Source organism: Toxorhynchites rutilus, chromosome 1 (genome assembly GCF_029784135.1).
Source record: "Toxorhynchites rutilus septentrionalis strain SRP chromosome 1, ASM2978413v1, whole genome shotgun sequence".
Classification (NCBI taxonomy): domain Eukaryota; kingdom Metazoa; phylum Arthropoda; class Insecta; order Diptera; family Culicidae; genus Toxorhynchites; species Toxorhynchites rutilus.
In genome coordinates this window covers 196,657,788-196,672,675 of record NC_073744.1, presented here as the reverse complement: position 1 = coordinate 196,672,675, position 14,888 = coordinate 196,657,788, and the positions used below count along the sequence as shown (strand labels likewise).

Below are 14,888 nucleotides of genomic sequence, written 5' to 3'. Positions count from 1 at the left end.
AGACACTTCTTTGCGATTCTGGTGGTTGCAAAGGTAGCTGGCAGTGTATAAAACACATAAACATTTCAGATTTTCGTTGAATACTTTGAAAAAAATTATCTGGCATCTCTGGAGGTGTTGACATTTACTCTTGTAAATTCCTCAAGGGCAATGTTTATATTTTGTGCACTTTGTCTCATCTGTGTATAAAAAAATCAATTTAAAAGCAATTGCTTAGGACGAAAAAGCGCACAAGCGCATCATATACGACCATTCGTCAGCGACACACCACTGAAACCTTCCATTGCAGACGCGGAAACCATCTTCGATAAAATCATTCGAGAAAACAAATACCAGCGGACATAACCTACGAAGATGACAAGTGCCTTCAACGACGTTTCGCCGCAGGGTCCGGTGCGTTTCCTAGTCATTCCCAAGCAGCGAATCCCAAAACTTGGAGATGAAACCGTGAAGGATGTGGAAACGTTTGGGTATTTGATGGAAATTGCCGGTCAGCTGGAAAACAGAAAGCCTCAAATGGATTCCGATTGGTAATCAACAATGGAGACCATGGGTGTCAGACGATTCACCATCCACATTTGCATATTATTGGCGGCCATTAGGTGAGTTGGCCTCCAGGATAATCTATATTTTTCTGTTTTTGATGTTATGCTACCACTATCTATGTCATGGCTGACGGAACTGTGTGTAATTAAAGTTATCCTTCAAGCTGTTATTCATTTATTGGCAATTCTTTCGACACCTATCTCGAACTGTACATTTTTCATATTCCCTCCTGCAGTAGCTGCCTTTCTTTAGCCATTTCCCGATAAGCAACGATAGTCAAATTAAGTTGAACTTTTTTGATACTGTGTTCCGTGGGGCGCCGACTTCATCTGAAGAGGATATTCTTGAAATTTCATGTTGGAAGCTTGCAAGTTACAACAGCATCCATTCACGGTGAATGAAACTCTCTAATTAAGGATTTCCTTTCTCAGGGTCGTTTAACCTGCTTCCGGTCACTCGCAAACAGCTGTTCCTCCAGCAGAAAGGAGCAGTGTCGGTTTTATCCTTCTCCACAAGACCTACGCATTCCTTTGAAGCCACCAACTACTCCCACAATCAACTATCTCTCAAAGGTTGAGCAATGCTAGCCAACTCCGCCTACCAATCGAGGACGAGGGCTGGTGACTCCTTTCGAGTCCGAAAAAGCGGGAATTTCCAAAACCGCAATAGAGGAGATAAATGTAATTTTCTTACAATTTTCTTTTTTAATTCCTTCCTTTTAAATCTACTCTTTAATTTTCTTCTGACCCTATCCTATTTTCCCTACCTTTTTCTTCTGTCCTAATTGTGACGTCACAAAATTTTATGCTTTTATACTTGCAGTACTTTTCGTGTATTTTTTTCTCTTCTTTCTCCGGATAAAATCCCCGCTCCAAGCGTGAATATGGCTCTTCTGGTTCCGGTATCCTTACTCGACGTCGACTATCAATGGCGGAAATTGCAGTCGAACGTCCCTTATCTCAATGGCGGGTTCCACACGTCTCGGCGGAGAAAAAGATGAAATATAAAAAAAAGGCCCGCTGAAAGGACCTTCTTTTCTCTCTTCCGGTTCTCTTCTTCTTTTTAGCTCTTATCTTTTCTCTAATAATTTCTTTAATTTCTTATTACAATCTTTTTCTATCTTCTCTATTTGCTCTCGATGCACTCTGGCACTATTAAAATTTACTTGTTCCGGCACGCACTTCCTACTTCCTTGATGGTGGAAAGTCGTTCGCCGGCATTACTCTTTACCGAGCTTTGCTTTCCTTTTTTCTTTTGTGTGAGTTCATTTATATTTTGCCTAGCTGGCAGCTCTGTTGAATGACAGATGGTCCCATGAAGCGTATTCCGCGGTGGGCATCTTTACCCAGGGCACACACCGTTCACTTTTGGGCCAACTGTTCACAAGCAACAGGCGGTGGGTATTTATGGCGATTTTTATTGAAACATTATGTTGGGATCTATTATTTGGGTAGAGCCCAAATTAATGCTTGGAACCAACGGTTACATGAACCAGCAGGTGCCGGAAATCGACGAGCCAGTATTCCTCCGAGAAACCGCCGCCAATCAGATTGTCCTCGAGCAAAGTCCATAGAAGCAGGAAGCTGTGACGGAATAGCTATACGAGCTGCCAACCCAAGGCGTCCCAGCGGATGTTATATTCCGTCTATTGGTACATAATCTGGGCAACAATTTTAAATCGGAACCTATATTAATTTAATTTGGTTTTACCTTTTATTCCAATGTATTCCAATGCGCAATAAATTATTTTCTGCAAAAACTAAAACTTCCATAACCGTTTGCCGTTTTTGTTTATGTTTTGGTTTAACAGTTGTCTGATTGCTGCGATGAAAGTTCGAAATTCACCCCCTTTGGATTTGTTTGGATTTGAGGCGAATTTGAGGGTAGAATGCAAAATTTTCGAACTCGATCGGGTTGTGAAATCCAATCGCCGATCGTGAACAGGAATGAGGGTGATTAGCTGTCTTTAACCGTTATCTACAACTTTTTTTTGTCTATTTTGAATATTTATTCATATATTTTCTCATCAAGTGGTTTTAAAAATCGTTATTTTTTTAGAAATTTTGTGGTTTCTAAATTTCCTACACAGATAAATTCCATAGTTTTTTACTGGGACTGATGTCGGGACATTGTAGAGAAATATCAATAACTTTTGAGCAATTGTAGTGCAACCATGTGTGAACTTTATGTGCTATGTGCTTTGGGCCATTTTCTTGGTAAAACTTGAATTTTCGATTCAATCTCATTTTGTTGACACTTTGCTTCATATTTTCCTTCAGGATCTAAAAGTAAATATTCTGTTCCATTATTCCATCGGTGAAAACCAACTATCTTTAGTTGCCTTTAGAATATCTCCTTCCACACACATTTTTGAACGTTCATAGAGATGCCGGAAGGCGCGTTTAAACTGCTCAGCCGGTATGGATCATAATACGCGTCACATTTGGTTGAATGTCTAGAACATCGTCAAAACGGTCGCCTTTCATAGCGTTCTTTAGTTTGAGAAACAAGAAAAAGTCTACCGGGACAAGGTCCGGAGAATAGGGGGGGGGGGGGGGGTATGAGTGATGACAGTCACCTTTTTTTTGGCTAGAAACTGTGCTACCAAAATCGCAGTGTGCGCTGGCGCATTGTCATGAAGCAAAAACCATTCTCCAGATCAGTACTGGTCGAGCCGCATGCGCCTTATCTGTATCAATAATCGTTCCAGAACACTTTTGTAGAAGACCGCATTCACTATTTGCCCTGGAGGCACAATATTTGATGGCGGCTCTCTGCTCCATAATTAAAATTGTGACGCGACAAAAATTCACTGGGTTACTCTTATCAGCCAAAACTAGCTATTGGATCGAGATAGCGGTTCGCAGTAGAAACGGTAGCTGGCCAAAAGTTGGTGGAAAGTGGTTCGTGCGTTGGAGCAGAGATATCGCCACTTCTCGAATTTAGCGCGCGGTAATCCCGGTACTTTTTGAATGCATTGTGTATGTTATATAGTAATTTACATTTAACTCCAAAAAATCGAGAAAATTGTTTTTTTTTCCGATCTTTTCGATCTTTTTGATTGTCGATTTATTCTTGTAAACTTGTTTTTCACGGTTGGATTTTATGAGATTACTGCAGTGGTGTTCTAAATGAATATCAGTTTTAGAATTTCTAATATATGCCTTTATATACATAACTTCTATGGGTCTTCACGTTTTTTTAACCTTCATGCTAATAATCAAAATGAAATACCTTTGATGTGTAAAAAAAATTAAAAGTTCATATAAATATAACCAAACACCTCCGCATTTCTGGCATATACTCACAAAATTTGCTTTGGCATATACTCACAAAATTTGCTCCGCACTAAAACGCTTAAAGAAAAGACAACACTCATATAGAATGAGTATATAAGTTGGAAACAAGCCATTTGATTTTTACCAGATCGATTCAGCAAAGATCGATTTTCTGATACCAATTCAATCAGTGAATCGATCCCTTCGCCGTTTAGAAAATCGATCCATCAAGATCGATATTTTTCCAAAGATCGCCCAAACCTAGTTCGTAGTGTCGATGCAGTATAGTCTGACCACTAGAGATGGGCAAAACAGTTCACTTTGATGAACGGTTCACTCATTAACCGTTCATCTACGTGAATCAGTTCTTTTTAACCGTTCTTTCGCTCTTTCATTCAGCGGTATTATACTTGTACTTTGAAAATTGTATGTCTGTCACCATGTACAGCGCTAGAACCATGCAAGCAACTCGGTACGATCGCTGTACCTGTACCGACCTATTTTACCGCTGTACATGGCTACAGTTGTACTGTGCGCAGCGCCATAGACGGTTAGTGGTGGGTAGCATGAACAAATCGAATCAAAACACTTGGCAAACATTCTTTTCGTAGACTTTCTCTTGAGTTAATAACTCAGATTGGAAACATATTTGTTGTGTTTGATAGTTTAGACGCTAAATAAAAACCTTTTGCATCGAAATATGTGGTGAAAATTGGAAAAATTCTGATTGTCAGTTTGACATACGGTACAATGTACAACCAAAGTATGTCTGTCATGGTACGATAGTACCTGTACAACGCTGTACTCTTACAGCGCAAGTACAGCTGTATGTCTGTCCCTGGTATTAGGAACAACAGAGAATGTCGGCTGGAACCCAACATCAATAGACAGCTAATAATTGATATCGTTGGATTAGATAGTGTACGTATGGGATTTATGTAGTAATCTTTCTTTCTTTGTTTTTAAAAGGCTTTAAACTTTGAAGTTCATTCGCCTCTATGTAGTAATTTGATGCGCACAAAATATGTGCAATTTTTCATATTCTCTTTTTGGACAACACGCTGGTTTCATGTAAGATTACATATTTCATAATGTTCATTCAGGGAAAAAAATCAACAGCGATTTTCACTAACAATCAATCACAATAACATGACACGCAATAGGCCAATCAATGAGTTGGAAGCAACGAAAAAACTTTTTTCTCAACATGCCCTCACTATAAAATTTTATGTTTACCTAATCCATGAATCGCCCCAGTTTCCCCCAGATTTTTTTTCTGATAATCACGAAATATATGAATGGTAGGCGGAATTGAATGAATACATGTCAATACATGTCGTCCAGCGCAAATCAGGTCAGCTGCACTAGTTCGTTCGCAAACAGTTCGCCCGCAAACACTTCGTTCTCAAACAGTTCGTTCCCAAACAGTTCACTCTCAATTAGTTCTTTCCCATACAGTTCACTCGCAAACAGTTCGTTCTGAACCAGTTTGTTCACAAGCAGTTCACTCGCAAACCGTTCTTTCGGAATCAGTTTGTTCACAAACCGTTCGCTCGCAATCAGTTCGTGGGGAGAACTACCGTTCTTTGAAAAAGAACGACCGTTCGTTCACTCTTTTCGGCGAACTAGTTCGTTCGTACCGTTCGTGAACGGTTTGCCCATTTCTACTGACCACGTTCATCTTCAAGGAATGCTCGTGACCAAGGCGTTATACTATAGGTGGACCGCAATGTCAAAATTGCTGTTCGGCCATTGCTCGTGAAAAAACAAATTTGTTTACAAAGCAAATCATATCTTTTGGTGACAAATGCATTCGTTGGCAAAATAGCTGCTCGCGCTTCACTGTAGGCAGGTAATTTTCTGGATTTTTTCGTATAACAATTTCTCATAATTGCTTCTACTTTTTCAGATATCTACAATCAGCGGTCGAATTAAAAACAGTGCAGAAGGATGTTTTGAGTATATTTTACCTTCTAGCCGCGCAATCAATGCTTTTCTTTCCAAGCAAGCAGCGTTTTTCGTATGTGGTTTTATTGAGCATTTAAAAGAGAGTGTTAATTTTTTTTTGTTTTATCACCAGGGCAAAAGCATGAAATAGAATCGTACGTGGTACGAATTTATCGGCACAATCTGATCAAGAACGGAGGCATCATCAAACGGAAACTACGCGAAAAACTTTTCGAAGAGATAAAACTGCGCCGCGCCACACTCGTGTCAAAATGGACGAGTTGGGCTGGGTGTTGATGAACCACAATTTGATAACACGTAATGAGCCAATCCAACAGCATGCCAATGGTAATCGACCAAATCATTTTAAATTGAACATGGAGCGGTTGCGAAACCTACTGGAGCAGCAAGAACAGAACAATCACGCTGGTAGGTCGGTTTGATATATTTATTCCGCTAAAGAATGATTATATTTGTTGATTTTTCAGAGTTGACTTCCAAAAAGCAAAACAAATTCCTGCGTATGCTGGATGCAATTTTACAAAACGACAAAGTTTTGAAGGAAATTAAAGAGATGGTAGCGGCGAATCGACTTCTATCGGAAATTCGTTATGTGACTACGGTGAAACGTATGCTGAAACACAATTTGGACCCCTCTTTGCGCTGCTGCTTTGTATGCCGAGAGTATTTCCGCACTGCCGATGAGTATACCAGTCATTTCGAAAAATTGCACGGTGAGAAATTTCTTATTGTTGCGGCGGTGGATCGATTTCAGACTAGTCAAAAGTTCAACGTTCTACATCACTCCAATGCCCTTAATCCGGTGACAATATTCACGATTTGCAACGTATACCACACAGCCCTAATAAAAAAAAACAAGAAAAGACGGGTCTAATATTTTACAATAAAGAACAAATCTACCACTTTCCACGAAAATCGGAGAACCACTATATCGGTTAGACATGGAATGACTGATACATATAAGGCAGAAAAAAGGTTTAACTTTGGAATTCAACATCCTATATTTCCTCGTACCATTAAGTTCATGGCGCATTTGATGTCGGTCATCGTAACTGCTTCTATGGAAATGACGTGAGCATATGATTTGATTTTTGATTTTTATCTCCATCTCGGAGAAAAGTGTGGTAAACAATGTCCGGGTTATTTTTCGTTATGAGAACCTTGTTTCCACATCCTTTTACTGCACAATAATACGGCATCTGAAGTAAATAAAATATTCACAATATAATTTTGGCATGATAGAGAACCGCGAGATGAACGATTATCTGTGGAGGAGTTGGACAACAGATTTCTTAGACTTATAGCACTTTTATCACACTCACAAGCTCATCAAATCCTCACTGTCCCCCAAAAATATTGAATAATATATAATTTTTTGACGTAGGACTACGTCTAACCGGAAGATATAGGGGGTGAAATGGAAATCTAGGCACTGAACAAGTAGGAAAAAATGCAAGATTTGGAACGCTTATAACTCGAGCATTTCTCAATAGATCGCAAAGGTTTTTGCATCAATTGATAGGAAATATATCTACGCATCTATCATAACGAATAACATTTCATTTTTCATGAGATAAATAATTGAATAATTGTGAAATATCAAGCATTGTCAAAATGCCCTATGTGCCCATTTTTGATTGGTCCATTTTGTGCTCCTCAAATCGTACCGACCAAAACGGGCAACCAGAGCAGCAGCGGAATACAACGCAGCACGATTGGAAAGGAAAAAGAAAAAAAATGAACGAAACATTGGTCGCAGTCTCACACATGCGTAATTCTCGAGCCAGCCAGTCAGCATAAAAATCCCCGCTCCGCTGCCGTAACGATCATTCTCATTCAAACCGTACACCACATCAGTTCGCATCACAACACATCAACAAACCAACCCAAGCAGCCATGTCTGGACATAACAAAGGAGGAAAAGTGAAGAGAAAGGCAAAATCCCGCTCGAACCGTGTTGATCTGGAGTTCCCCGCAAGGGTAGCTAGGACGAGCGCGTTAGTACCAGTGCACCAGTCCACCTAGCCGGCGTTATATAGTTTCGGCCGCCGAAGTGATCGAGTTAGCTGGCAAAGCTGCTCGCGACGATAAGAAAACCCGCATTCGGAACAGAACACATTCGGTTCGGTGGACATCAAGACAACAGGCAGTTGCAGCGAGTGGCGAGTGGCAAACGCAATCGCAAAACGGCAGCTGGTAGCAGAAGAAAAAAGTTTGTTCTTTATACAAACTGCTTTGGTGGCAAATCCAGAACAAGGCGGCATCGAGGGCGTTCGAAATGGTTTTTTTCAAAACAACGAGTACTAAGTTTTCTAAATTGGAACCATTCCATAAAACAAGGCGCTTTTCAGGGCCATTAAACCTTCCAAAAAAGAGTTTACGAAATACAGTTCAATGCTTTCTAAAACGATATCCAAAATAATAATAAAACACAAATTAATTTTTTTAATAATTGGTTTGGCAGGATCTGATGAGTATGTGAATTTGGCAGTTGTTCTGAGCTTATTGATAGTTGGGGACTTTCCAGATTATTCAATTTTCACCAATTCTTAAATTGTTTCCAGATTGAAAGTACAGTAATTTACAATTAGTTCGACATTTAGCTAATTGGACGGACATGTAATGCGACATATTTAGTTGGACATTTTGGTAAACATAGAGTGCAGGTTCTAAATTATGACTCCACATTGAAAGTCGACACTGTACCACTGTCATCGCAAATGTTCAATTACAGGTTAAAATCGCCTTCAATGCGACATTGAGTGGTGCTTCGGCACGTCGCATTAAATATAATTTACTGTACAACATGTCACGAGCTAGATGGGAAGAAATTTTCCAATTGTGAAAGCTATGGCGAGTGATAACAAAACATTAAACTCTTCAGATTAAAGATAATGTTGTGATCCTGAAAAGGACCATTTTTAGCCTGCATGTGAATCCAACGAGCGAACAAATCGTAATGAATGTATTTTTTTGCCATCGCTCCCTTTTAACGCTCATTCGTTCGTCTCGTTGGACTCGCCCCTCTGGCTGAGTCTGCCGATTTGTCTCTATCCTGTGAGTGTGTACCGCTAGAGTATAAAACACGCGGGCCCCAAAAAAAATATCTTATTTTCTTTCAAACCGTAAACCCGTGTGGTTGTACGGCATCGGCATCGTGGACGTAACAAAGGAGGACAAGTTAAGGGAAAGGCAAAGTCTCACTCGAATCGTGCAGGTCTTCAGTTCCCTGTTGGTCGCATTCACTGATTGCTGCTCCGCAAGGGTAACTAGGCCGAACGGATTGGTGCCGGAGCACCAGTATACCTAACAGCGATTATAGAGTTTCGGCCGTCGGAGTGCTCAAGTTGGCTTGCAAAGCTGCTCACGACAATCAGAAAACCCGCATCAAGAACAGAGCAGCTTCGGTTCGGCGCTCATCAAGGCAACAATTAGTTTCAGTGAGTGGCAAAGTGTTTTTCCGGCACGTCGTATTAAATGTAATTTACTGAACAACATGTCACAAGCTGGATGGGAAGAAATTTTCCAACTGTGAAAGCTGTGGCGAGTGGCAAACGCAATAGCTAAACAGGAAGGTTTAACCGAACAAGATGGGAATATCGAGTGATAACAAAAACACAACACCAAAGGTTCTTTTCAGAACCATCAATATATTCATAAAGAGTAAACAGTAAACTAATCCATTTTTCAGGTAGATAGGTAGGTATTCACGTAGGAGAAGAAAATAAAACAATATATTTAAGATATATATTTAACAAAAGCTGTCCCCTTTGTATAGTCCTACGTCACTCCGGTTATGTCCCCGACATTACCCACCCGTCTTTTTTTCCCAAAATATATATTAATTTATTAAGGCACGTAGCTTGACGGGGCCGGGAGTCCAATATTTTAACAATTTTTGTCTTACAACTATGTTAGTAATATGTAACCGATTACTCGCGGTTGGCTCGAGGTTAGTATTACAAAGATCTCATAATTGGGATGTTGCAGTCTCCAGTACTATGTATGTGTGGCCGACACGGGATACTTCTTATTGGAGTATAACTGACCATTGATCAGCGACGCCCCCCTAGTCTGTACCTCATATCAATCGTGGTGCGTCTCTCTTGACTCGAGGAATCCAGGGTAGAATGGTCACTGGACGGTACAATCTTCAGCTCGTGTAGAGTTTCCATGAGCGGTACAACCTTTGGCTCTTGTTGAATGATCAGTGGCCTTCGACCTGTGTATCTGTAAAGAGTATGTGTATGTTTAATTACATTACATGGAGCGGTTATAATATATAATATCAATACCTTATTGCAGCTATAGTACACTATTTTTCACGAATATATATTTGTTTATTTCTTCCTTCAGTTGTTTTCCTCAGCGAGTTGATATGAAACCATAACCACACAACCAAACAAAAAGTAAATAATTCAGAAAGCTACGTCTCGCTACTCGTCTCGGGTATTGTCATGAAAGTGTCAAGAACGAAACACCTATAGTTTAGCATCTTGCTCGTGACTGGCGCTCGAATTTGAGTCATTTATCATTTCTATCACATCATCTACTTACCTTGATTTTTGTATCCCACTAGATATCACCCTAATCTAGTTGACTGTGCCGAAAGAAAAATATTGACATTCGCAAGGCACACACGAGTCGAGAAAAGCAATTTTATAGTGCACGAATCCGCAAAAACTCGTTAGTGTCGAATTGTCAGTCATTTTTTCTCCCTGCAACTACTAGTATATATCGCACAGGATGGCTCTGCACTTTATCCTTCGTTCGTCCTGCACAAGAAGTGGTGAGTGTCGATGCGTTTTCAATGTTTATAAGAATTGATTACGTTTATTACATAATGCATTGTTTGAAACCTCTAGCTCCAGTTTTTGGTTCGCTGCTCAACGGTGGTAAAACGCTAGCCGTGAATCGCTCGTTGACATCGGTCTCGAGGTCACTGCTGGCAGCGAAGCCTACCACTATCTCATCGCTTGGCGTAAGCGCGCTGAGAAAATTTTCCGCCAGTCCTATCAGACAGGCGGCTGCAACTGGAAATCATGTCACCCTATGGAACGCCGAACGTGCCCTGGCCACTGCCATGCTGGGAGTGCTTCCCGTAGGAATGATGTTCCCGTCGCAAGCCGGCGATGCCCTGATGGCCGTTTGTATTGTGATGCATCAGTATTGGTACGGGAGTGTTGGTTTGATATTTGACTTTGATTACTGACCTTTTTCGTTTGATGTTTAGGGGTCTGGAAGCAATCGTGACCGACTATGTGCGACCGATTCTCTTCGGATCAACCGTTCCCAAGATTGCCCATGGACTGTTGCTCGTTATATCGGCTGCTACGCTGGGAGGACTATTTTATTTCATTCACAACGACATCGGTATCGCAAACACTATTAGAAAGATCTGGAGTACCAAGCCAAAGGCTTAAGTACACTTGGGAAGGTCATCAGCACAGATCTGTTCGAAGGATGATGGGTTTCGGATGTAAATGAGGAGGCAACAAATTGTGATCAAGATCTAATTCGCTGTGCAGCAGAGCGGAATAATTTGAATAACTATCGTTTCTTATTTGAATATAGAAGGCAGAAGAAGTCTAATGCTGGTATCTTCCATCTTTCGTTAACCTTAGAGGAGATAGAGAACAGCTTTGTTCGTTGGTTGAGCCTTATTTACAATTGAATAGTCCTATTGATGGTTCAATTTTTGCTAAATTACGATGGGACCGTGCTCGCTTCGGATGTTTGCTTTCCCGAAACACGATTGCTGTAAAATATCCGTAGCGCTTCCCATTGTTTGCTTCCGAGTAGGACGTGAGGACGACATTCACGCATATGTTGAACTGCCCGCTCCGGACTCCATCCATTGCGCTATAAAGGTTATTATGTGAAATGAAATGAAAATGTTCTTTTATCACGGAAAATTACGCTCACCATCATGAGGTAACACCCGACCAGTGTTGCACTTCTCGTCCTTCCAGCCTTGCAATGCACATACACGGTACCGACTCGATCTTCTCCGAAATCCTCCATTCCTTCCCCCATTCCACTGATTCGCTTCTCTTTGGGCAGAAACTGATTGATGAACTCAACCCCATTCCAGAGCTTGTCCTGACAGGGGGCCTCGAAGATATCCGTTGTGGCCAGTTGCAGAAAATCCACCCCCAGCTTAGCCCATTTCTTTTTGTTGTTCGAAAAAGCCCACAGTTCGTAATCTTCATTCATCGACACGACCGCTTTGATATTTTCCTGCTGCACCAGTTCCGGTGCTATCGAACGGAACGGCAGTGCCCCGAGGATCATGTTCTCGTCGATGCGATCGTACCAGTTGCGTTTGGTCACTTTCTCCATAAACACATTGTACAACAACGTGGGATAGAACGAAACTCGGGCAAACATTGCCTGCAATCATCAGAGAATGTCATTTAGGTGGACCGAAACCCGTTTTTCTAGTTCAAACAAAATTCTTGCGCACACACACACACACACACACAGAACTTAAGCTCAGCGCGATCTCATCGCGTCGGAGAGAGAACTGATGACGTACCTGACCCTTGCGCTGCTGTTGTTTGATAGTGCGGATAATCCAGTGAACAATTGCACAAAGTACACGATACACAGAGAGGAGGAGGAGATAAACATCAACAGGTATTAATTCGCACAGCAAATGACACAACGGATTCTACGGATACTATGCTAGCAACTACGAAAGGAAGTGGTAAAAATAACGAATCCAAGCGACGAACTCGACCATGCACAAAAAACAGCGAGCGAAAGAAGTGAAAGTCTACTCTACCGTCATCCTGGATCAACTGAAGGGTATCTAAAGTTCCGCTAGACTATGAGCCGAACCCCGAATACACGTACACGATCGCTTTTTTGTTGTTGCTTCTCTCGCCTCGTGTGGTGGGCGTTTATATCACCGCTCGCGCTTCCAGGCCCGCAAGTTGTAAGTCTGAATTAATCTGTGGTAAAGGTGTGCAGCGCAGATCAACACCCCGTGGAGGTATTTTGATTTTAATTGATGATACGTTCCGTATTGCGTTGGTCAAGGTCGTTGTTCTAAATTTTCCTAATGTGCACTAAAACTTCGTAATCACCTCATAGAATCTACTCTGAGCGGTTGAGAAATCTAATTAGCTGTAAATGCTAACTATACAGGATCGAGAACTACGCGTAACATTTACACAATCACAGAAAAAACGCCCCATTCTCGATTGCGTTATTTACAAATATTTCGTATATGACAAGGATTGTGTCAGAAAGGAATTCAGGACCGGGGATGTGAGATGTGAGCTGTCACTATCGTTCTATATTGTTGCACTTAGAAAAAAATTGTAAATATTGGGTTGGGGAAAAAGAAATGTCGTATATGGTCAATATATGGCAACACTTAAACATATCTTGTGTTGTACTTATCGCATCGCGTCATACTATACGGCTATTTAAAGACGACAATCTGTGCTACAAGTATTGTTTTGACAGTGTTGTGTTGTTCTTTTCAGTCTCAAGTTATAGCGCGTCAAAGATGGAGTCCACCAAGCAAGAAATTCGTCATATTTTACGTTTTACTACCTGCGAGGTAAAACTGCAACGAAGGCGGCCGAAAAAAATCGTGTAGTTTATGGACCCGATACTGTAACGATTCGCACAGCACAGCGTTGGTTTGATCGATTTCGTTCTGGCTGTCGAAGATACACCCCGTACTGGTGGGCCAATCGTCATGGAATCCGATAAAATCGTTGAAATCATCCAAGTAGACCGGCATGTGAGTACTCGCTCGATTGGCCAGAAACTGGGTATACACCTAAAACCGTTCGGAACCATTTGCAGAAGATTGGATTCCAAAAAAAGCTGGATGTATGGGTACCACACGAGTTGACCCAAAAAAATCTTTTAGACCGAATCAACGCCTGCGATGCACTGCTGAAACGGAACGAACTCGACCCATTTTTGAAGAAGATGGTGACTGGTGATGAAAAGTGGATCACGTACGACAACCTAAAGCGAAAAAAGTCGTGATCGAAGCGCGGTGAGCCGGCCCAAACCATCGCCAGGATGGTTTTGCTGTGTGTTTGGTGGGATTGGAAGGGAATCATCCACTATGAGTTGCTCAACTATGGACATACCCTCAACTCTGTTCTCCACTGTGAGCAGCTTGACCGTTTGAAGCAGGCGATTGACCAGAAGCGGCAAGAAGTGATCAATAGGAATGGTGTTGTTTTCCACCAGGACAAGGCTCGGCCTCACACATCTTTGATGACCCGCCAGAAGCTACGGGAGCTCGGATGGGATGTCCTATTGCACCCACCGTATAGTCCGGACCTGGCTCCAAGTGATTATCATCTCTTCCGGTCCATGCAAAAGCTCTTGGTGATACTAAGTTGGCCTCAAAAGAGGCTTGCGAAAACTGGCTGTCTGAGTTTTTTGCAAATAAGGAGGGAGGGTTTTATAAGGGGGGATAATGAAGTAACAAGTTTGCGAACAAAACGGCGCATATTTGACTTAAATAGGATAATTTTAACTATCTATATATATATATATATATATATATATATATATATATATATATATATATATATATATATATATATATAATTATCTATATATATATATATATATATATATATATATATATATATATATATATATATATATATATAAACCCATATATATATATATATATATATATATAAATGGAGTGATGTCTGTCTGTCTGTCTGATTCTTATAGACTCGGAAACTACTGAACCGATCGACATGAAAATTGGTATGTAGGGGTTTTTGGGGCCGGGGAAGGTTTTCGTGATATTTTGAGACCCCTCCCCTCTCTCTAAGGGGGGGCTGCCATACAAATGAAACACAAGTTTCTGCATTACTCGGAAATTAACCAAGCAAACGAAAGTTGGCATGTGAAAGTTTTAGGATGCAATAAATGTTTCTATGGTGATAAGATACTCCTTCCCCCTCTCTTAGAGGGGGCTGCCATACAAATGAAACACAATTTTTTGCATTACTCGGAAATTAATCAATCAAACGAAACCAAAGTTGGCATGTGAAAGTTTTAGGGTGCAATAAATGTTTCTATGATGGTTAGACAGTCCTT

General features: G+C 41.0%; 2 protein-coding genes and 1 long non-coding RNA gene across 9 annotated transcripts in view; 2 read left to right on the top strand and 1 right to left on the bottom strand.

Annotated features, from left to right (window-relative positions):
• The window catches only part of LOC129762184 (uncharacterized), a 132,958-nt gene extending 125,823 nt beyond the window's left edge, over positions 1-7,135 (top strand). Inside the window, exons 1-5 of one of the 3 annotated variants that reach the window (XR_008740570.1) lie at positions 164-602; positions 978-5,676; positions 5,734-5,844; positions 5,905-6,200; positions 6,260-7,135. This is a non-coding gene — a long non-coding RNA (uncharacterized LOC129762184). Of the gene's footprint in view, positions 1-163; positions 5,677-5,733; positions 5,845-5,904; positions 6,201-6,259 lie in introns of those variants that run through there. The other 2 variants (XR_008740569.1, XR_008740568.1) reach the window with 2 other exon arrangements.
• Positions 7,136-9,525: 2,390 nt separating this feature from the next.
• Positions 9,526-13,040, bottom strand: LOC129762177 (phosphatidylglycerophosphatase and protein-tyrosine phosphatase 1). 5 transcript variants are annotated; one of them, XM_055760199.1, is made up of 5 exons: positions 12,580-13,040; positions 12,331-12,345; positions 11,718-12,185; positions 10,088-11,654; positions 9,526-10,022 (listed from the first exon to the last, which is right to left on the bottom strand). In XM_055760199.1, exons 1-4 carry the CDS (start codon positions 12,583-12,585, stop codon positions 11,499-11,501), a joined length of 645 nt encoding a protein of 214 aa, XP_055616174.1. In that variant the 5' UTR covers positions 12,586-13,040; the 3' UTR covers positions 9,526-10,022; positions 10,088-11,498. The 5 variants fall into 5 exon arrangements, with proteins under 5 accessions (XP_055616174.1, XP_055616175.1, XP_055616177.1 ...); XM_055760200.1 differs by having other exon boundaries at positions 12,331-12,342; XM_055760202.1 differs by having other exon boundaries at positions 12,651-13,040.
• Positions 10,390-11,392, top strand: LOC129762181 (succinate dehydrogenase [ubiquinone] cytochrome b small subunit, mitochondrial). The gene is made up of 3 exons (XM_055760208.1): positions 10,390-10,581; positions 10,658-10,964; positions 11,026-11,392. Exons 1-3 carry the CDS (start codon positions 10,539-10,541, stop codon positions 11,213-11,215), a joined length of 540 nt encoding a protein of 179 aa, XP_055616183.1. The 5' UTR covers positions 10,390-10,538; the 3' UTR covers positions 11,216-11,392.
• Positions 13,041-14,888: the final 1,848 nt, after the last annotated feature.

What these genes read in the sequence shown, in the direction of transcription:
- LOC129762181 (XM_055760208.1), top strand. Translation starts at nt 10,539, where the DNA reads ATGGCTCTGCACTTTATCCTTCGTTCGTCCTGCACAAGAAGTG. An exon ending in TTCGTCCTGCACAAGAAGTG is followed by an intron (nt 10,582 to 10,657) that starts GTGAGTGTCGAT and finishes TGAAACCTCTAG; the next exon opens with CTCCAGTTTTTGGTTCGCTG. An exon ending in ATTGTGATGCATCAGTATTG is followed by an intron (nt 10,965 to 11,025) that starts GTACGGGAGTGT and finishes TTTGATGTTTAG; the next exon opens with GGGTCTGGAAGCAATCGTGA.
- LOC129762177 (XM_055760199.1), bottom strand. An exon ending in TCGGGTGTTACCTCATGATG is followed by an intron (nt 11,655 to 11,717) that starts GTGAGCGTAATT and finishes TAACCTTTATAG; the next exon opens with CGCAATGGATGGAGTCCGGA.